This window comes from Schistocerca cancellata, chromosome 5, assembly GCF_023864275.1.
Source record: "Schistocerca cancellata isolate TAMUIC-IGC-003103 chromosome 5, iqSchCanc2.1, whole genome shotgun sequence".
Classification (NCBI taxonomy): Eukaryota; Metazoa; Arthropoda; class Insecta; order Orthoptera; family Acrididae; genus Schistocerca; species Schistocerca cancellata.
The window spans coordinates 474,034,814-474,058,853 of record NC_064630.1 but is presented as its reverse complement, the minus strand read 5'-3'; the positions used below and the strand labels follow the sequence as shown (position 1 = coordinate 474,058,853).

At 42.3% G+C, this 24,040-nt stretch overlaps 1 protein-coding gene across 6 annotated transcripts in view; it reads left to right on the top strand.

Annotated features, from left to right (window-relative positions):
• The window catches only part of LOC126188141 (proton-coupled amino acid transporter-like protein CG1139), a 287,833-nt gene that overhangs the window by 199,815 nt on the left and 63,978 nt on the right, over positions 1-24,040 (top strand). For 3 of the 6 annotated variants that reach the window (XM_049929636.1, XM_049929635.1, XM_049929637.1), the window contains exons 2-3: positions 3,382-3,476; positions 15,809-16,015. In XM_049929636.1, the coding sequence (XP_049785593.1) occupies positions 3,388-3,476; positions 15,809-16,015 (296 nt within the window). In that variant the 5' untranslated portion in view covers positions 3,382-3,387. Of the gene's footprint in view, positions 1-3,381; positions 3,477-15,790; positions 16,016-24,040 lie in introns of all 6 variants that reach the window. The other 3 variants (XM_049929633.1, XM_049929632.1, XM_049929634.1) reach the window with 1 other exon arrangement.

The following is a 24,040-nucleotide window of genomic DNA, read 5'->3' as shown; positions in this document are numbered from 1 at the left end:
GGAAGTACCTCAACATCACGCAGACATTTTTGGAGACACGTGCCATGTGTTGAAGAGCATTGCCTTCTTGAAAAATGTCACCACAGAGGTAACACATGAGGGCAGAGGACATGTGCCATGAGATTTCCCTCTGTCACTATGACCTGAAGTAATACGCGATGGCTTCCCACACCTTGATCACAGGAGTAAGACCACTACATCTGTTCATAACATTGGAAGAATGGGACGTCCCCCCTAAGGTCGAGTTCATACTCACCGATGATGGTCTTCCTGGTTAACGCAGAACTGCAAGTCATTGCTAAGCCCCACTCGACGCCATTCATCATCAGTCCATGCTTCCTGGTCACGGCACCATTCTACACTCAGCAGTTTATGTTGTGGTGTTAACGGCAGCCTATGCATGGGGCGGTAATTCCCTTGTCTGGCTGCTGCTGATCTCCGACCAATGGTGTGGGATGTCACAAAATGTCCCAGGGAGTCCATTAATTGTTCACGAATGGCTGTAGCAGATGTGAAGGTGTCGTGATGTGGTTGGTGCTTAATAAGGCGATCCTCTATTGTGGTGGTCATACGTGGTCGACCGGAACATTGACGATGAGTATGACTGCTCTCATGTGCCCACTCATTGTCTGTCCAATGCCGCACCACGGTCACTCTCGACTGCCCCACAAATCTGTACATTGCACCGTTCGACCATGTTGAGCGCCCATAAACTCCAAAACACACACACCGTTCGACCAGCCGTCCAAATGGTGACCAACAATGATGCCTGTCTCAAACTCTGTCCGGTGCTGATAACGGTGTCTCACACGAGTATGCGGCATCCTTGTATCTTTCACGATTACCACTCAGTATCTGACGCTGTTCACGTCCGTTTCATACTCTATCACTCCTGATAACAACACTAAACACGTAAGACACTAGCCTAATGAGATCTGGTGACCATTTCACCTGTCACAGAGACATTACAGCTCTAATCATTTACGTACCCGCTGATGGTCTACGTGTACAAAGTTACGAGGGGCGTTTGAAAAGTCCTTGCAAAGTCCGAGAGATGGCACCACCGGCCATGTTTAGTTAGTAGCATCTTTGGAAAGAATGCACACCAAGTTTCAGTCATATTGGTCTATTTCTTTGGGTTTGGCATTCGCGTGAATCAAGGAAGTCGAGTGATCGTCAAAAAATGGACGAAAAAGAATTCCGTATGGTGATTAAACGTTACTTTATGAAAGGCAAAACGCCTCAGGGGACTAAAGAGAAGCTTGATAAACATTACGGTGACTCTGCACCTTCGATTAGAACAATTTGTAAGTGGTTTCATAATTTTCAGAGTGTCCATACGGGCACAAATGATGCTAAACGTTCTGGACGCCCTGTGGATGTTACGACTCCAGAAATCATCGATAAAATCCATGATATGGTGATGGATGACAGAAGAATTAAGGTGCGTCAGATTGCTAGTGCTGTGGGCATCTCGAATGAACGGGTACATAATATTTTGCATAAACAGTTGGACATGAGAAAGCTATCCGCAAGATGAGTTCCACGATTGCTCACGCTTGACCAAAAATGGAATCGTGTGAAGCGTTGCAAGGATGGTTTGCAGCTGTTTATGAAGAATCCACAGGACTTAAAGCGTCGTTTCGTCACTGTGGATGAAACATGGATACATTACTATACTCCTGAGACTAAACAACAATCTAAACAATGGGTTACCAAGGGGGAATCTGCACCAAAAAAGGTGAAGACCATTCCTCAGGCTGGAAAGGTTATGGCGACTGTCTTTTGGGATTCGCAAGGGATAATCCTCATCGACTATCTGGAAAAGGGTAAAACTATTACAGGTGCATATTATTCATCGTTATTGGACCGCCTGAAAACCGAGCTGCAATAAAAACGCCGGCGATTGGACAGCAAAAAAGTCCTTTTCCATCACGACAATGCAACAGCACACACTTCAGCAGTTTTGGTCGCAAAATTGTTGGAAACGGGATTCCCACTCGTTTCAAATCCCCTCTATTCTCCAGACTTGGCTCCCTCGGACTACTGTTTGTTCCCCAATTTGAAGAAATGGCTGGTGGGACAAAGAGTTTATTCAAACGAGGAGGTGGTTGCAGCAACTAATAGCTATTTTGCAGACTTGGACAATTCCTATTATTCGGAAGGGATCAACAAATTAGAACAGCGTTGGACGAAGTGTATAAGTCTACAAGGAGACTATGTCGAAAAATAAAAAAGGATTACCCCAAACAAGTAAGTAGTTTTTATTTTTGCACAGACTTTTCAAACGCCCCTCGTACGTTGATTTCCGACCATGTCTTCTAGGTGTTTCGCTTTTTTTTTTTTGGTCAGGCAGCGAATGTAGCCATTTCATCCCAAGTCAATCCAAAAAGAGCCTCCCACATACCTCAAGATTGTGAATAATACCAGTAACTTATCGCCGATCGCATAGTCAAACGATTCTCCTTTATTTACACGCGTTACTAATGTAATTAATTACTAATTTATTCACGTTTACGGTCAGCTAACAAAGTTCTACCAGGCACTGATTACCTGCAGGTCTCTCTGTGTTTTCGTAACGAGTTTCTAATTATGTCTGTGTTCGTTTCTTTGCCTGCCGTTTAATAACGTGTAAGTTCCTTAAGGCAAAAGTGGAAAACGGCAAAATATTCGCGTGAACGATTATAGGAAATCAGCTGGCAATCACGCTTCGACTGACACGTGCCAAATCCGTGTTCGTTAATTTGATGCGCAGATGCGACTATGCCCGGCTCGCGTTCTCGTGTCGCAAGCAGGCGATTTGCGCATTAACGCTGTCCCAGTAGGTCAAAGAGCTGGCTACAGGATTAGGAACTTACGGCAACAAGAACCCTCCGTCAAGTAACTCCCAGCGTCATGTTCACAGTGCAACACAAGTGCATACAGAAAAAGAAATGATTTGCTATGGACAAAGTAGTGATGGAAATGCGAAACTATTAAATGTTACAGGCGTTGCACCTTGTCGGTAAGCGTTCGTTTATCGCTGACTAGGAGTGCTGTAATCATTCCCTAATACCTTCTCAACGGAAATCTGCAGTATCGTTATTTTCACCTCAGATAATTTTAATGTATAGTTGATCATTTAGAGGACTCGTCACTCTCATGAATCAAAGAGTTAACTGGTTCATTTGTGATTTCTTTTCTGTAGAAATCCTTACATTTAATGTGTTTCAGACGACTTACGGATGTTATAATAAGCCTGGATCTTGGCATTTCAGTATGTCATTTCATTAAAAAAAAAAAAAAAAAACACAATTTTCCGTGACATCTACAAATGTCAATGTAACACGATCCTCAGAACAAGTTGTTAACCTGTCTCACGGTTTGTCCTTTGTGTTTCAGATAAAGATGCCACGTCTAGAGAAAACCAACCTGACGAAGGAGCAGAACAATGTCGAGTGCCTGGGGTTGACTAATCTCGGTTTTGATAATCATAGGTAAGACAAAAAAAAAATGTTCAAATGTGTGTGAAATCTTATGGGACTTAACTGCTAAGGTCATCAGTCCCTAAGCTTACACACTACTTAATTTAAAAATTTAAATTACCCTAAGGACAAACACACACACCCATGCCCGAGAGGTCTCGAACCTCTGCCGGGACCAGCCCCACGGTATAGATAAGACAGAATATATTTTAAGACACAAGTAGATGAATACACACTATACTGAGAGAAAGCGTGTGTGTGTGTGTGTGTGTGTGTGTGTGTGTGTGTGCGTGCGTGAGTGCGTTCAGATGCCATCCTTAAATGTGAGAGGAGGGAAGCATTTTAATTACCACTGATGTTGTTGTTGTTGTGGTCTTCAGTCCTGAGACTGGTTTGATGCAGCTCTCCATGCTACTCTATCCTGTGCAAGCTTCTTCATCTCCCAGTACCTACTGCAACCTACATCCTTCTGAATCTGCTTAGTGTATCCATCTCTTGGTCTCCCCCTACGATTTTTACCCTCCACGCTGCCCTCCAATACTAAATTGGTGATCCCTTGATGCCTCAGAACATGTCCTACCAACCGATCCCTTCTTCTGGTCAAGTTGTGCCACAAACTTCTCTTCTCCCCAATCCTATTCAATACTTCCTCATTAGTTATGTGATCTACCCATCTAATCTTCAGCATTCTTCTGTAGCACCACATTTCTAAAGCTTCTATTCTCTTCTTGTCCAAACTATTTATCGTCCATGTTTCACTTCCATACATGGCTACACTCCATACAAATACTTTCAGAAATGACTTCCTGACACTTAAATCTATACTCGATGTTAACAAATTTCTCTTCTTCAGAAACGCTTTCCTTGCCATTGCCAGTCTACATTTTATATCCTCTCTACTTCGACCATCATCAGTTATTTTGCTCCCCAAATAGCAAAACTCCTTTACTACTTTAAGTGTCTCATTTCCTAATCTAATACCCTCAACATCACTCGACTTAATTCGACTACATTCCATTATTCTCGTTTTGTTTTTGTTGATGTTCATCTTATATCCTCCCTTCAAGACACCATCCATTCCGTTCAACTGCTTTTCCAAGTCCTTTGCTGTCTCTGAAAGAATTACAATGTCATCGGCGAACCTCAAAGTTTTTATTTCTTCTCCATGGATTTTAATACCTACCCCGAATTTTTCTTTTGTTTCCTTTACTGCTTGCTCAATATACAGATTGAATAACATCGGGGAGAGGCTACAACCCTGTCTCACTCCCTTCCCAACCACTGCTTCCCTTTCATGTCCCTCGACTCTTATAACTGCCATCTGGTTTCTGTACAAATTGTAAATAGCCTTTCGCTCTCTGTATTTTACCCCTACCACCTTTAGAATTTGAAAGAGAGTATTCCAGTCAACATTGTCAAAAGCTTTCTCTAAGTCTACAAATGCTAGAAACGTACGTTTGCCTTTTCTTAATCTTTCTTCTAAGATAAGTCGTAAGGTCAGTATTGCTTCACGTGTTCCAGTATTTCTACGGAATCCAAACTGATCTTCCCCGAGGTCGGCTTCTACTAGTTTTTCCATTCGTCTGTAAAGAATTCGTGTTAGTATTTTGCAGCTGTGGCTTATTAAACTGATTGTTCGGTAATTTTCACATCTGTCAACACCTGCTTTCTTTGGGATTGGAATTATTATATTCTTCTTGAAGTCTGAGGGTATTTCGCCTGTTTCATACATCTTGCTCACCAGATGGTAGAGTTTTGTCAGGACTGGCTCTCCCAAGGCCGTCAGTAGTTCCAATGGAATGTTGTCTACTCCGGGGGCCTTGTTTCGACTCAGGGCTTTCAGTGCTCTGTCAAACTCTTCACGCAGTATCGTATCTCCCATTTCATCTTCATCTACATCCTCTTCCATTTCCATAACATCGTCCTCAAGTGCATCGCCCTTGTATAGACCCTCTACATACTCCTTCCACCTTTCTGCTTTCCCTTCTTTGCTTAGAACTGGGTTTCCATCTGAGCTCTTGATGTTCATACAAGTGGTTCTCTTATCTCCAAAAGTCTCTTTAATTTTCCTGTAGGCAGTACCTATCTTACCCCTAGTGAGATACGCCTCTACATCCTTACATTTGTCCTCTAGCCATCCCTGCTTAGCCAGACGTTTGTATTCCTTTTTGCCTGCTTCATTTACTGCATTTTTATATTTTCTCCTTTCATCAATTAAATTCAATATTTCTTCTGTTACCCAAGGATTTCTACTAGCCCTCGTCTTTTTACCTACTTGAGCCTCTGCTGCCTTCACTACTTCATCCCTCAAAGCTACCCATTCTTCTTCTTCTGTATTTCTTTCCCCCATTCCTGTGAATTGTTCCCTTATGCTCTCCCTGAAACTTTGTACAACCTCTGGTTTAGTCAGTTTATCCAGGTCCCATCTCCTTAAGTTCCCACCTTTTTGCAGTTTCTTCAGTTTTAATCTACAGGTCATAACCAATAGATTGTGGTCAGAGTCCACATCTGCCCCTGGAAATGTCTTACAATTTAAAACCTGGTTCCTAAATCTCTGTCTTACCATTATGTAATCTATCTGATACCTTTTAGTGTCTCCAGGGTTCTTCCATGTATACAACATTCTATCATGATTCTTAAACCAAGTGTTAGCTATGATTAAGTTGTGCTCTGTGCAAAATTCTACCAGGCGGCTTCCTCTTTCATTTCTTAGCCCCAATCCATATTCACCTACTACGTTTCCTTCTCTCCCTTTTCCTACACTCGAATTCCAGTCACCAATGACTATTAAATTTTCGTCTCCCTTCACTGTCTGAATAATTTCTTTCATTTTTCATCATACATTTCTGATACTGAGCGAGAAAAAATATACAGCTTCTCAAGTTCTAACTATAGTTGGACAGTGGTATTAGTGAATTCACAATTATACTATCGGAGCAACTTAATAATCAGGGCCTCTACCCTTCACAAGTAAGAAGACGAGTGAAACTAGAAAATTTCAGTCACAGTTAATGAATATTCACATAAAAACGTAGCTGCTCCATATGATGAGATACTCACCTTTGATATCCTCAGAAAGTCCTTGAATATCGCGTCGCTGTTATTTTTAATAAAACACAGAGTATAACACTTTTCTTGTCATTCATTGTGACTGATTATCAAGTACATAGGTGGAATATCATTGGCCGTTCTGACAACCTCCGAAAGACTCTCACATAAACAGCCCCCGAAAGACAATAATAGAGATCCACCTCGTTGCTCATGCGCCACTTCCTTTTATATAAAACAAATCAATCGAATACATTGTTGAATGTAAGATTTACAAAGTACCGATTGTAAGTCATGAGATAATTTTAGTTATATACATCACCAAAAATGGGCCACATATTGGTCTAGTGTTCTGCTATTCAATTTGGAAAAGTTTACTTAATTTCATATACAATTTCAATGAATTTACAATACAACAATTTAAATTAGATTTATTTAATTATAAACAAATCACTTTGAATAAAATATTATTTACAGTATTTCGGTTTGCTCTCAAGTAGAGCTATCATTTTACATGGGTATAATGAATGAACATCGTAGCTTTTCAGAAATAAGGGAGAGGTAAATTTTCAAGAATATATGGTGCAACATGAGTCCACAGTTCATATCACGATGTTTGAACAGTTTACCTTCCATTAAGAACATGGATGCACCCACCGACTCAGCCGTCCTTTATCGCAGGTTTTATTTGGCAGATCCAGATTTCGGCTAGTGCCTAGCCATTATCAGTGCTAAAAAATACAAGAAGTGCATGGTCAGGCGATACTATAAAAAGTTACAACTCGTGGCATAACCCATATGGCTTATACATTAGATTACATACCACTATTTTATAGCCTCAATGCATGTCAGTCATAGGTCTTTGGATACCACTGTATAATGAAGGTAGGCTGTGTGGAGAACATATCGATTGGCTACATGGCGCCCTCTGCAAAAAAGGACGACTGATTGCTGTGCTCTATAATTTATAAAACTAAATTTCAAAGTTGGATTATTAACAAAAGGGTTACTCCCCGTAGCCCGTAGTTGCTAACATAAATCGGATAGCACATTAATGTGAAATTTAATCTGAGATAGTAAACTCATCAGTAGTAATTTTTTAAAGGGTTGTTTACTCCTGGAACTTGATATTGACATAGCAGTATAAAGTTCAGAAAGTTAAAATTTCGAGCTAAAATGACCTCTTCAGAGGAAGTTGACATGAGGAAGGAATTTCAGAGAGGAGTGGGAAGATAGTCCCATTTCAATATACAACGTTATCAAGCTACTATTAATTTATAAACAAACGATGATACCCAGCAGCACGACATAGCTTTTTTTCAGTCCTCATTCCCTATCCAAGATAGCAGCATACCCTCAGATCTATGATGCATCCAGAACACCATGGGCTGAGGCTGAAGGGTTTCCAATCTGGAATATTAGGAAGGAATTTCCTGTTCCTTCATTTACGTTAAAACCAAAGGAAACTTCCGGATAAGATTATGCTTGCCTAGTGTGTGTGTGTGTGTGTGTGTGTGTGTGTGTGTGTGTGTTCAAAAAATGGCTCTGAGCACTATGGGACTTAACTTCTGAGGTCATCAGTCTCCTAGAACTTAGAACTACTTAAACGTAACTAACCTAAGGACATCACACACATCCATGCCCGAGGCAGGATTCGAACCTGCGACCGTAGCGGTCGCGCGGTTCCAGGCTGTAGCGCCTAGAACCGCTCGACCACATTGGCGGCTGCGTGTGCGTGTGTGTGTGTGTGTGTGTGTGAGAGAGAGAGAGAGAGAGAGAGAGAGAGAGAGAGACAGAGAGAGAGAGAGAGGGGGGGGGGGAGACGGAGAGACACATAGACAGACGGCTTACTCCCGTTGCTAATATAAATCGGATAGCATATTAATGTTAAATTTAACCTGAGACAGAGGAAGGAAGGAACGAACGAACGAACGAACGAACGAACTTCCAGTTCCTGCATTTGCGTTAAAACGAAGGGAAACCTCCAGAAAAAAATATGCTAGCCTAGTGTGTGTGTGTGTGTGTGTGTGTGTGTGTGTGTGAGAGAGAGAGAGAGAGAGAGAGAGACAGGAAGAGGGAGAGAGAGACACACAGACGATTTCCAGTTCCTGCAGGTATGTTAAATCCATGGAAAACTTCCAGAAAAAAGGCTGTGTGTGTGTTTGTCTGTTTACGTGTCTCAACGTGCCTTGTACTACATATGCTTCAGCTTCAGCAGTTTACCTGCTTGCGTAGTACTAATTTCTGTAACAAGTTGTGCAAGTGTATCAGTAGATTTAAGGAATTTCTCGGTAAATATGCATATGCTATGCTGAAGATTCACTGGACGTGGACACTGGATTTGCTATTACTAACTCTTCAGAATCAAATGACGTACTGCGATAATTGGCATATGGGAGCGGATAAAGACGCTTGCAGCGGACATTTAGGGTGAGTTTTGAATGGTCTAGAGCAGTGGTCGTCAAACTTTTTTGCTCAAAAGCCAATACTGACATAGTGCAGCGACTCAGCGGGCCGCATATACAGGATGATGCACGAAGATATGCAAATATTTTAATATGTTATTCTACAAGTAAAACTGAAGAAAAAAGTTCATATAAACATAGGTCCGCAAATGCTTAGTTACGGAGTTACAGGTTAAAGGAAAGCACGATTTCCATTTATTTTTTTGTTATTGGTGTGGTGAATCTAATAAAACATGTCCCATACGTGTATCTGCAGTAGTTTTCCATAACACCCACAGAAGCAAAGATTATTATACATTTGTCTACTTTTCATTAAGAATGTTGAAACGTTTATGTCATTGTTGGCAACCGTTAGTGAGTTGTATCACTCGTTTCGTAACCTTGAAACGATTAGTTTTCTGTATTGTTCTGTGAAAGATCATAATAACAGCAGTGTATTTAAGTGAAACTACATAGTAACTATTTTAGTTTACAAGATTATTTATGAAGTAGCGATGCCTTTCAAATTTTCGGGAGAGGAATACGCCGATGTGGTGTTTACTTATGGCAAATGTGATGATAATGCTACGGCTGCAGTTAAGGAAAACTGCGTACTTTATCGACCTCGGAGGCTTCCGAATGCACGAACCGTTAGAGGAGTATCACAAATGTTACGGGTGACAGATTCTTTACCTAGCGTTCATAATCAGTACGAGCGTTCTGTACATGAAGACCATGATGAGGATATTATGGATGCTGTTCAACGTAGCCCCGGTACTAGTACACGACGTATATCTCAATGATTAAGCATTTCACAATCTAAGGTATGGTGTACACTGAAACACAGTAATATGTATCCTTACCATTAACAAAAAGTGCATCATTTACGATCAGGAGATCCTGCCCTTCGCTTAGAGTTGTGCAACTGGTTAAATACTAATCAGCAGGTACATAAATGCATTTTATTTATTGATGATGTACAGTTTACGCGAAATGGTATAAACTACATAACGAGCACGGCCAGCTGGGGTGGCCGAGCGGTTCTAGACGCTACAGTCTGGAACCGCGCGACCGCTACGGTCGCAGTTTCGAATCCTGCCGCGGGCATGGATGTGTGTGATGTCCTTAGGTTAGTTAGGTTTAAGTAGTTCTAAGTTCAAGGGGACTGATGACCTTAGAAGTTAAGTCCCATAGTGCTCAGAGCCATTTGAACGAGCACGTGTGGTCTGAAGCAAACCCACATGCTACAGTACTACGCAATTCCCAGCAGCGACTTAGCATAACTGGAAAATTACTGCAGATACACGTCTGGGACATTCATCAGATCAATAACAGGAAAATAAATGGAAATCGTGCTTTACTTTAATCTCGTACAGTTTTGCGATGGCTTCGTATTACCGATGTTCCTAAATTTAAGGCAAAATCTTTTATTAGCCGTAAATCCGTAGCTCAATATTTGCGGAACTATGTTTACATGAACTTTTTTCTTCAGTTTTACTTGTAGAATAACTTATTACAAAAAATTTGCATATCTTCGTGAATCACCCTATATACCGATTTTGTTAGTAATTGGTAGCTTACATAAATTAGTATATTATGAGATCCCAATAGACTAGTTACAGTAAGAGCGCTGTAATTTGCTGCCGGCCTCGATGTTGATGTTTGGCTTGTGGGGCGCTCAACTGCGGTTATCAGCGCCCGTACAAATTCCCAACCTTGCTCAGTCCAATCTCGCCACTTTCATGAATGATGATGAAGGAACGATGAGGCCAGCACAAACATCCAGTCGTCTCAAGGCAGGTGAAACTCCCTGAACCCGCCGTGGCCGGCCTCGTTAAAATTCTGCACCATTCACAATATATCTTGTCGACGCTTCTGTTTCATATTGCTGCCATCCTCAGCGACCCCAAAGTTGTGGCAGTCTTATTGGGTGACGAAGTGATGTTGTGTTATCTTTATGAACGGATGATTACATGATTAATAACAGTAACTGTACTGATTTTTAATGCATTTGCAATAGGAGACAATCACAAATTTCTTAAAATTAAAAAAAATCTTTTAAATTTTTTAATTATCTAGAATGTATACGTTGTAAAATATTTGAATGTGATGATTCGTTTAGTTGACTAAGCAACCATGCTAAGATCACTTGCGGAAAGTGAAAACTCTGCATTTTCTGTGTAGCTAGGATCATGTCCGTATATGTAACAAATGGCTCTGAGCACTATGGGACTTAACATATGAGGTCATCAATCCTCTAGAACTTACAACTACTTAAACCTAACTAACCTAAGGACATCACACACATCCATGCTCGAGGCAGGATTTGGACCTGCGGCCGTAGTGATCGCGCGGTTCCAGACTGAAGCGCCGCATATGTAACACTTTTAATATAATACTCAATAAACAGCAATGTAAAACCACATATTTCAAAACCATGCATAATGAGATTGCATTCAATTATAAAATGTACATACAAAAAAAAAATTAAGAAATTTATATTTGATCGGTTTCTCATTTTCTGACAATGTCAGATTTAATTAACAGTCTCAAATGTTTACAGGACTTTTCAAAAAAAAGTTCAAATGGCTCTGAGCACAATGGGACTTAACGTCTGAGGTCATCGGTCCCCTAGAACTTACAACTACTTAAACCTAACTAACCTAAGGACTGTTGCACCTAGAACCGTTCGGCCACTCCGGCCGGCACAGGACTTTTAAATGTAATTTTTCTCCTGCTCACTGCGTTTTGCTACAACTACCTTAGTTTAATTTCATAATCCCTCCAGCAAGTCCGTGCAAATTAAGGTGATACTCGGTGTGATGGCTGATGGAAGCGGCCGTATATAAATTTCTTTTTACGATCGCTCCCAGCAGCCACCGCGCCGAGCGTCGTCTTAGTTTGCAAAGATTTTTTTAGTGCCGCACTTGCATATGGCCGCTTCTATAATGCACATTCACGAATCCGTGTTGCTTTCGCATCAAACTTAGTACCATAGCAGCTGAGCGGTAAGAGTCGCGCACACACGTTGAGTTCTCAGCACTGAAGACAAACAATGAAACATTCCCCCTCTCATTTCCTCTAACCACGCTGCCCCTGAGGTAAGGGGCCAACTTTACTTAGCTCAAGGCCGAATTCAAGAAAGTCAACAAAAATTAAGCACTTCTTGAAACATTACTGACTCTGTGGTTTTGTTTGTTCCTGAGGAGGAATATTACACTCCTAAGCTCTTACCGTTAGTTGACGTTTTTGGGTTCGGCTGTTAGATGCTACACGCATATAATTATACAATATGGGTGAGAATCACGGGCCGCACGAAAACTTTTTGATGACGACTGATCTGAAGGAAGTGAATCTGGTGTTGTGTTTTGCTTGTACCGTGTTTCCTTGGTAGTATCTGCTTCTTACGAAAGACGCTTTGGCGACAATAAGAAGGTTTGTTTGTTTTACGAGTACTGTCGTAGTTTAATGGGTGTTTCGAAGGTGTAGACGAAATAAACCAGATGTAACTCCAGTGGACAATGGAGGCAATTGAGGACAAGAAAATTTCCTTCAAAGCAATGGTCTCGTCCGACCTACAGTTCTTGTAAAGATTCTCGCTTTATATGAGGAAAAGTAATATCACCTTGCAGCTCCTACATGTATTTGTTTCGCAAGCTCGTTTCAAAGCATTACAGCATCATTTACAATGAAAAAAAAAAAACAGTAATTCTACAAGTACCGGGTAGCGTAAATATGTCAATTCAGAGAAATGGCCCATCGACAAGTATGTAAACAATAATGGCGCCCTTACAAATGGCAAAAAATAAGCCCACTTACAAATACGAAAAGTTGCAAGTGACCAACCAAAATCTTCTGTAGTCAGATGCATTAGATGAGTACATATGAGCTTCGAATGTCAACTGAATACCCTGTGTGTGTCTATATATTATTTCTGTGCCAATATTTGACATCACCATTGCTCTAAAGGTAAGTTGTCTTTCTCGTTGGCAGCCATCTGGTCCTAATGCCTACTTTGGAAATACAGAAGGGTCCGATTCCACCCGTCTGCTTTGACCCATGACATCACAAATATGGCGGAAACGACCATACGTTACGACTCCAATATGGCGCCTATGACGTCATTACGTAAACATGACCACAAACACGAAAATACATTGAAAAACCAGCACACACACGTTCCACAAGAAACCTAATGAAACTAACGGGAGAAACGTGAGAAATTGGGGGTTTTTGGGTGGGGACAAAAAAAATGGTTCAAATGGTTCTGAGCACTATGGGACTTAACATCTATGGTTATCAGTCCCCTAGAACTTAGAACTACTTAAACCTAACTAACCTAAGGACATCACACAACACCCAGTCATCACGAGGCAGAGAAAATCCCTGACCCTGCCGGGAATCGAACCCGGGAACCCGGGCGTGGGAAGCGAGAACGCTACCGCACGACCACGAGCTGTGGACGGATGGGGACAAAGTAAATATAAACAAATTTAGACACACACCACCATACCAAACCACACAAAACGACAAAAAAAAACCCCGACAACATAAAACTCCCCAAATTCCACTAAACACAATATCTTCTGGAATCGGAAACTTCCCGTGTCCTATATAACTCAACATCAGCTCCAGATCCCACAAATAACACTTCCCTTGACCTATATAGCTCAACAGCAGCTGCCGATCCCACAAATTGGAATCGAACACGTCCCTTGACCTATATAGCTCAACAGCAACACCCAATACCGGAACACCCACTGCCACAAACACACATTGGAATCTAACACTTCCCTTGACCTATATAGGTTAACAGAAACTACCGATACCAAATAATAAAACCCAAAACTACAACCACGTCCACAATGATCACGACCTCACAAAACACAACAAACCAACGAAATTGGAATCGAACACTTCCCTTGACCTGTTATCCTTATGACATCTCCACATACAGCTGTCCCTGGTCCGAGACGCCAGAAATTTAGTAAGCCTCATTTCTTCACGACATACTGAACACTTCACGACTTCATCCAAAAATTTTATTAGAGACAACGCACTGTCCCCCATCATCGCCGACAACCGAAAACTGTTGACCTTGTCAGTCATATCCATACCCACCAAAGACAAAAAAAGCAGTTTACCAAAATTCACACACGATGAACAGAAAAAAACTACAATAACGTCGAAATAACAAAACTAAAATCGTTAACTCACTGAAAAATATTCCGCTGAAAGCACAGTCCCGGTACCACACACGTGCAATGCTATCACGCAAATGAGTCCCATACGCCACGAAACACGCTTCCCATAAACACACCACCAGAGAGAACCACCCACCACAACAATACACCACCTATATACAAGCCACACACGCAAACTAAACCAAAAACAACACCTAACCCACCACGAGAGAGCACCACCGACCACATCAAAACGACAGCTGCAAACACGCCACTCTCACAAACTAAATTCTACGCCGTCATGATGTCACACACCACAACACCCTTACGTCACGGGTCAAATCCGACGGGTGGGATTGGACGCTTCGGTCAACCCCCTACCTTCCTTCGGCGATCTGCTATATTCTTGCCCCTCATTTCCTCCGTGTCAACATTCTTATGTATACTTGCTTCCTGTCTTCTTCCATTGCGTCTTTACCAGTTTCAGTGTTTGAGAATTCATCTCCTAACTTTCATTTGAGATTTGTTTAACCTCAGGTACGGACATACTCAAGGGCCAGATTAAGACACAAGTGACACAAGCCACTGTTTGTGGCACCAAGCTGAGAGCAACGGCAGAGGTGCCACGACTGAAGTCCATACAGGAGGTTTCACAGTCAGTAGCTTGCAAGATTTGTATACAGTGTGTATCACAATTAGTAGAGAAAACTGGCTTGTGTGAAAGTGTACAAGGTTGGTTGGTTGGTTGGTTGGTTTGGGGAAGGAGACCTGACAGCATGGTCATCGGTCTCATCGGATTAGGGAAGGACTGGGAAGGAAGTCGGCCGTGCCCTTTCAGAGGAACCATCCCGGCATTTGCCTGGAGTGATTTAGGGAAATCACAGAAAACCTAAATCAGGATGGCCGGACGCGGGATTGAACCATCGTCCTCCCGAATGCGAAGTGTACAAGGGAAAAGTGGGCAGAAGGGAGGCTCCACAAATGATAAATCACTTGTGTGGAAAATGTTATCAAACCGGTGCTGGGGGGTACCCTGTGAAACAGAGGATACTTTTCATTTCTGCCTGAAGACAGTCTATCTGGTGAACCCACTTTGTCTTTACAGTTCCCTGTTTCGTTTCTTTGATAACAGATAGGTACAAGAATCAAGTGTATCAAAGCAATATCTGGAGCAAAATACATCAGAGATTCTGTGATCCCTCTGTTCTAACATTTATAGCTATGTACAGTGTCTGATGGCTTTTAGATTTGCCAAATTTAATTTTATTTAGTTTTGTGGCCAGTTGCCCTTCCTGCCACCACTGTTGCTTACTAACCTAAGGAAGGAAAGTCATGCGTGCCGTCAGCCTGTGAATTGTAAATTTTGTCCTGTGTGTTAACTGATTGTGAATCATAATTTCTTATGTGGAGACTGGGAACCACCCAGCATTTTCCAAAAAGAGTGCAAGAAGTTGCCTGAAAGCCATAATCAATCTTGCCAATGTGCCAGACCAACAGGTGTTAGTCTGTCATGTAGATTCGATCTAGTTATGATACGAGGGATATTTCACATAGCAACAATATTTTCTTTTTTCATAACATTGTACATATCCTTAGTTTCTGCAATAGTAGTTGAACTGCACATAAGATTATGTGAAATATTAAATTTCAGGGAATGGTCCATTTCCAGGCCACCTGGACAACCTAATGGCGACAGCGCCATGCATGATGTGGAATTGGGCTCACCGAGTGATGACTCGAGCAGCCGAGATGGAGTGTTCACAATAACTGGACATCAGAACAACATCTCCAAAGAGCAACCACATGCCAAGACTGACGCAGCTGAGCACCAGGAGTATGATCCCCATGACCATCGAAAGCTTGATGCTCCTACGACGTGAGTACTTGAACACCTACGACTTTAACAGGCTCCTCCTGTTCTTTCCTGTAGATCATTTGTGTGGAGAACAGAAGAATATGTAATTAGTTAGTTTATAGGTATTTGAAATAATCCATTTGTTGCACACTAATATCCTTTTCATTCACTAATTGGTACATAATACTTTAACTAGTATTTTAATTTTATAACAACAGGAAGTCATTTACTCTTCTGTGCCATACATTCATGAGTAGGTAATTGAAATAGAGATAGCTGCTGTTTTGGAGAACAAGAGCCCTTCTGCAAGCACAAAAAACAGAATAAATCAATGCATTACATGACTAGCATTCACCAGTCCTTGTACTGGCTGTCAGTGTGGCATTATAGTGCAGGATGAACAAAAATCGCAGTTTCAGTGCTTTTCATCATGGCCAGATCTCGCCATGCCCGCTGCATGGGATATTCCATTTCAGTGACCGTGTGGTCACCCACCACTGCCAGAATGGAGTCTCATGCGTAACTAATAACAATTACCATTGACCATGTGGTTAGTCAGACCACAGTGCAGAGAATCACTCGCCAGCTCACTCCTGAGCAACAACAACAGGTGAGCAGACATGTCAACCTGAATCTTCTCTTCATTTAGTCTACAAAACCACTGTCCCACTACAGTATCTCTGTCCATAGCTCAACACAAACTACAGAGATTAGTATGGGCACAGGAACACCACCATTAGCTGCCGAAAAACATTAATAAAAGGCACCTAAACTGACAAGTTGAAAACCACATGGGCCAATACACCCCTCTCGCAACATGGTACTGTCCAGATAGTTGGTAAAAATATACTTGTATGAGGAATAAATAAATGAATAAATGTCATATAGCTACAAGCATTTCTCTATTATACAACTTCGGCAGTGTGCATGACAATCACTGTTTATTTTATCAAGCAGCCTCTCATATGCCCTACTGGACGTGCAGGGGCCATTTCACACCTTTCTGTCATAGAAAAATCTGAGCTGTTCAGAGGGAATGAAATGTGGTCCGTGGTATATCTGCCATTATCTCTCATTCACAAACGATACCAAAGCCAACGGCCCAGTTATATGCATCTATTTCCTGCTCTGTAGCCCACCTATACCTGCTTCTAAGCAAACATCTTTAATTCAGAATGAGATTTTCACTCTGCAGCGTAGTGTGCACTGATATGAAACTTCCTGGCAGATTAAAACTGTTTGCCCGACCGAGACTCAAACTCGGGACCTTTGCCTTTCGCAGGCAAGCGCTCTACCATCTGAGCTACCGAAGCACGACTCACGCCCGGTACTCACAGCTTTACTTCTGCCAGTACCTCGTCTCCCACCTTGCAAACATTACAGAAGCTCTCCTGCGAACCTTGCAGAACTAGCACTCCTGAAAGAAAGGATATTGCGGAGACATGGCTTAGCCACAGCCTGGGAGATGTTTCCAGAATGAGATTTTCACTCTGCAGCGGACTGTGCGCTGATATGAAACTTCCTGGCAGATTAAAACTGTGTGCCCGACCGAGACTCGAACTCGGGACCTTTGCCTTTCGTGGGAAAGTGCTCTACCATCTGAGCTACCGAAGCACGACTCACGCCCGGTACTCACAGCTTTACTTCTGCCAGTACCTCGTCTCTTACCTTGCAAACTTTACAGAAGCTTTCCTGTGAACCTTGCAGAACTAGCGCTCCTGAAAGAAAGGATATTGCGGAGACATGGCTTAGCCACAGCCTGGGGGATGTTTCCAGAATGAGATTTTCACTCTGCAGCGGAGTGTGCACTGATATGAAACTTCCTGGAAGATTAAAACTGTGTGCCCGACCGATACTCGAACTCGGGACCTTGGCCTTTCACGGGCAAGTGCTCTACCATCTGAGCTACTGAAGCATGACTCACACCCGGTACTCACAGCTTTACTTCTGCCAGTACCTCGTCTCCTACGTTCCAAACTTTACAGAAGCTCTCCTGCGAACCTTGCAGAACTCATCATCATCAGTTATCTGCTATATTAGCAGGGCCTTTGCCTCTCCATTTTCTGCGAACCATTGCTTCCTTCTTAAGGCTGCTGTACGTTGTACCGTCCATCATGTCATCCAGTATCTGGAATCTTTTCCTTCCTTGCTTCCTTTTCCCTTCTACATAACCCTCTAAAACTGTTTTTATCAGTCCGTCATTCTTTCTTAATATATGCCGAATCCAATTTCTTTTTCTTCTCTTTATTACATCTAGTAACTGTCTTTTCTCTCCCACTCTTCTCAGTACCTCTTCAGTTTTTACTCTGTCCATCCAACTTATTCTTTCCATCTTCCTCCATGTCCAGATCTCAAAAGCCTCCAGCCTTTCTCTGTCTTTTTTCCTCATAGTCCATGTTTCAGCACCATATAGAAGAACACTCCATACAAGACATTTTATGAGTCTCTTTCTGAGTTCTCTGTCCAGACCACTGCAGAAGATTCTCCTTTTCTTATAAAACACCTCTTTTGCCATTGCTATCCTTCTTTTAATTTCTGTGGTGCACTTCCAGTCGGTGTCTATCCTGCTTCCAAGATACTTAAAATTTTGCACCTGTTCTAGTGTTTCTCCATTCAGCACAATTTTTATTTCCTTATTTCCTCCTATTGCCAATACTTTTGTTTTATTTGTGTTAATTTTCATTCCATATTTTTTTCCGTTAGTTGCAATGGTGTCCACCAAATCCTGTAATTCTTTTTCCCCTGTGGCTAGAAGGACCATGTCATCAGCAAATCTCAAGCACCCTACTCTTCTTCCTCCAATTTCTACTCCTTTGTCATCTAATGAGCATTGGTCAATCATATTTTCCAAGTACAGGTTGAAATGAGTAGGTGATAAACAGCATCCTTGTCTTACACCTTTCCCTAGTCTGATCCAGTTTGTACTTTCTCCTCTCACTTAAACTGAAACTTTTTGATTAAGATATAATGAGTTTATAAGTCTTCTGGTTTTCCAGTCCACTCTCTTTTCCCTCATAATAGTCGCCAGCTTGTCCCAAACCACATTGTCAAATGCCTTTTCTAAATCGATGAAGCACATATATAGGTCTCTTCCTTTTTCAATAAACCTTTCTCCCAAGATTCGTAGGAGCCCTATTGCATCTCTGGTGCCCGTATTCCATCTAAAGCCAAACTGCTCCTCCCCGAGATTCTCCTCTATTACTTTTTCAAGTCTTTTATTAATTATTCTTAACATCACTCTGGCTGCATGTGAAATGAGGCTGATTGTCCTGTGCTCGCTGCATTTCTTGGTTCCTTGTTTTTTCGGTAATGGAATCATTACTGTTGTCAAAAAGTCCTCAGGCCATTCACCACTGTCATATATTTTATTACATAACCTCAATATTTCTCTTATTCCATTGTGGTTCAAGCATTTTAGTATTTCACCTGGTATTGTATCTGTACCTACTGCTTTGCCATTTTTCATTACAGCAATGGCAGACTTTAGTTCTTCCATTATGATGGTCGGTCCTTTCTCTTCATCACTTACACTGTTGTGTGATTCAAGTTCCAGAGTTTCTGGTTTGCTATTTGTGTCATATAGCTCTTTTATATATTCTTCCCATCTCTGGAGGACATCGCCACGATCTTTGTACACTACCTCTTCGTCTTTACTCAAAATTTCCATAGTAGCACTTCCTGCACTGTTTTGTTCCCATGTCATAGTCTTTACTCTGTTGTATAGTAAGTCGTATCTTCCCTTCCTGTCCAGTTCTTCAATTTCATCACATTCCTCTTTTAGCCATTTTTTCCTAGCCTGCTCTGTTTCTCTTCGCAGTTCGTTATTTAACCTTCGGTATATCTTTCTTGCATCTTCAATGTTCTTGTTTTTCAATTTTCTTCTCTCCTCCATCTTGGAAATCATTTCTTGTGTGACCCATGGTTTTTTTTGACCTTTTCCCTTTTACATATCCTATATTTTGCTGTCCTGCTTTAATGATTCCTTCTTTCAGCATATTCCAGTACTCGTTGGCATTACCAGGTGCTTCTTTGTCTCGTAATGTGTTTAGAAAGTCCCGAGACAGCATTTCTGTAATTTGTTCTTTGTTGAACCTTATCTTCTCTAGATCCCACTTCTTCACCATTGTCGCCTTTTTCAGTTTTTTCATTCTTATTTCTATTTCTGCCGTAAGTAAGTTGTGGTCACTATTAATATCTGCACCTGGTAATGTGTGCACCTTCTTGATTCCATTCCTGTATCTTTCTTCCACCAGTATAAAATCGATTTGGTTTCTGTATTTATCCCCTGGTGATTTCCAAGTGTAGAGCCTCCTCTTATGGTTCTTGAACCACGTGTTTGCCGCTATCAGCTGCCTTTCCCTGCAGAAGTCAATTAACCATTCACCTCTGTCATTTCTCTTTCCAAGACCATGACTGCCTACTATGTTTCCCTCTTTCCCTTCTCCCACAATGGCGTTCCAGTCTCCCATTACTATTTTGCAGCATTTTTTATTTTCGTCCATTATTCTCTCTATTACATTGTACGTTTTCTCTACAATTTGGTCATCATGTTCTGAAGCTGGCATATACACCTGGACAATCAGTAAATCTTTTTGTGCTCCTTTCAGCCTTACACCAATAACCCGGTCATTTGCATAGTCTACATATTCCACACATTTAGCCAATTCCTTTGTCATAATCATTCCTACTCCATTAATTCCTTTTACTTCTCCTCCTGAGTAGTAGAATACATAATCATCTGACTGCAACTCTCCGTGTCCATTCCATCTTACCTCAGCAACTCGTACGGGGTCCATATGATTCTTTTCCACCTCTCTTTTAAGGTTTTCTAGTTTTCCTGCTTGTAGCAGAATTCGGACATTCCAGGCACCAATCCTCGTTTTGATTTTCTGCCTCCTTTCAAATTGTCCCCCCCCCCCCCCCCCCCCGGAGATCCGAATGGGGGACTATTTTACCTCCGGACACTGATTTAACATGAGAGGAAGCCATTTTTTGTGCATAAGATGGAGACTGCATTATGCAGGGAAGATAATCTGCGGTGGTATTCTGTTGCCTTCCGCAGTTCTGGAGGCCGCACCTAACATGGGATACAGATGCCTTTTGCAGCCACCCGCTCAGGGTCAGACGCTGCATGAGAAGTATAGGTTGGAAAATGAAAGACCCCTAGCCCTCGAAACCTAATAGCATCAGGGTCGGAAAAGAACAAGAGCTGGCCGAGGGTGGCCAGATAGGAAAGATAAAAGTGAGGAGCCTGGCATATGTAAGTGGAAGCAATGCCATGACTCAGCTCGGAGCCCCGTGGTCGCCAGCCATGTGTCACTAAGTGTGACTCCCTGAGGATAAACTAGCAGAACTAGCACTCCCAAAAGAAAGGATATTGCGGAGACATGGCTTAGCCACAGCCTGGGGGATGTTTCCAGAATGAGATTTTCACTCTGCAGCGGAGTGTGCGCTGATATGAAACTTCCTGGTAGATTAAAACTGTGTGCCCGACCAAGACTCGAACTCAGGACCTTTGCTTTTGCGGGCAAGTGCTCTACCATCTGAGCTACCGAAGCACGACTCGCGCCCGGTACTCACTGCTTTACTTCTGCCAGTACCTCGTCTCCTACCTTCCAAACATTACAGCACTTGCCCGCGAAAGGCAAAGGTCCCGAGTTCGAGTCTCGGTCTGGCACACAGTTTTAATCTGCCAGGAAGTTTCATATCAGCACACAGTCCGCTGCAGAGTGAAAATCACATTCTGGAAACATCCCCCAGGCTGTGGCTAAGCCATGTCTCCGCAATATCCTTTCTTTGAGGAGTGCTAGTTCTGCAAGGTTCGCAGGAGAGCTTTTGTAAAATTTGGAAGGTAAGAGACGAGGTACTGGCAGAAGTAAAGCTGTGAGTACCGGGCGTGAGTCGTGCTTCGGTAGCTCAGATGGTAGAGCGCTTGCCCACGAAAGGCAGAGGTCCCGAGTTCGAGTCTCGGTCGGGCACACAGTTTTAATCTGCCAGGAAGTTTCATATCAGTGCACAGTCCGCTGCAGAGTGAAAATCTCATTCTGGAAACATCTCCCAGGCTGTGGCTAAGCCATGTCTCCGCAATATCCTTTCTTTCAGGAGTGCTAGTTCTGCAAGGTTCGCAGGAGAGCTTCTGTAAAGTTTGGAAGGTAGGAGACAAGGTACTGGCACCAAGCGAGGTGGCGCAGTGGTTAGCACACTGGACTCGCATTCGGGAGGACGACGGTTCAATCCCGTCTCCGGCCATCCTGATTTAGGTTTTCCGTGATTTCCCTAAATCGTTTCAGGCAAATGCCGGGATGGTTCCTTTGAAAGGGCACGGCCGATTTCCTTCCCAATCCTTCCCTAACCCGAGCTTGCGCTCCGTCTCTAATGACCTCGTTGTCGACGGGACGTTAAACACTAACCACCACAAGGTACTGGCAGAAGTAAAGCTGTGAGTACCGGGCGTGAGTCATGCTTCGGTAGCTCAGATGGTAGTGAACTTGCCTGCGAAAGGCACAGGTCCCGAGTTCAAGGCTCGGTCTGGCACACAGTTTTAATCTGCCAGGAAGTTTCATCTTGAATTCAGTTGCTCCTGATATATTTACTGAGGACAAGTTTATGAAGTTACTTTCAGAAGAAGGCATGCACTTCACATAGGTTATTAATGTTGTGGTCACACAGAACCTGGTAAAATTATTATGATTGTTTGTGAGAAGCAGTTACATATCAACTAGATAGTAGTTTAATGATCTGAGAATAGCTCACTAAGGAGAATCAGTTTGTCACAGCTAAAAGGGACCATCCTTTTGATAGCACACCCGACAGCAGTTATGAGATATGCAGTAGAAGGTTCACAGATCAAATCTGGTGATCAATAAAATGTCTTACATGCTGATTTGCACTTATAGCTGAGAATTATTTGTCCAGGAATCAAACAGGTAATATACCATAATGACATGTTGGAGCCAGCTGTATAGTAAATACTGGTATCTCCTATTTTCCTCTGTGGAATAAATGAACCATAAAAGCACTACGTTTCAGGCCACAATTGGCCCATCGGGACCATCCAACCGCCATGTCATCCTCAGGTGAGGATGCCGACAGGAGGGGCGTGTGGTCAGCACACCGCTCTCCCAGTCGTTATGATGGTTTTCTTTGACCGGAGCCACTACTATTCGGTTGAGTAGCTTCTCAATTGGCATCACGAGGCTGAGTGCACCCCGAAAAAGTTCAACAGCGCATGGCGGCTGGATGGTCACCCATCCAAGCGCCAGCCACGGCCGACAGTACTTAACTTCGGTGATCCCACGGGAACCGGTGTATCCACTGCGGCAAGGCCATTGCCTCAATGAACCATGTTATGTCTAAATTTCCTTTTGTTGGTATTTGTGTTTGTGCAGAGTGGTTCACTCACCACAACACAAGGGTGTGCATACATGCAAGCATACCACACTCCCTCCACACACAGCTTCTCTTTACACATATTGATTAAATTAAAAGATGACATCTCTTAATTGTGTTCTTTTCGGGTGCAACAGCTCAATCATTTTGTTGCTACTCTGCTACCCTCTGCTAAATTCATGTTTGATTAGGAAGAAGCACATGATTATTATACACATGCCACATCAGCTGTATCTTATTTGGAAGGGGAGACTAACCAAAATATGCTTTCTAGTTGCTGCACTTGAATCATTGTTCTGCCTGGTCACCACTTATCAGTCAAATAAAGAAACTACTTAACTGGTGACAGTAGCTAACAGTAGAAACCAATAACAAATAAGAATGATGTAAATTTAACACTAAAATCCCAATCACCCTCACTGCTGACCACATAACTATTGTAACAAACTTCAAACTCCGACACTAATAACTGCACATTTCTTTCATATGATTATTGTTCTTCAAAATGTCTAAAACCTGCTATACACAACTCACTAGCACCATATATCCTTTCACTTTGCCACAGCAGAAATATCCAGGAAAGGGGATGACCTATGAAAGCACCAGCTGAATTGGATTTTTTTCATGTACCTTCTGTAGTTGCTTGACTGATACTAA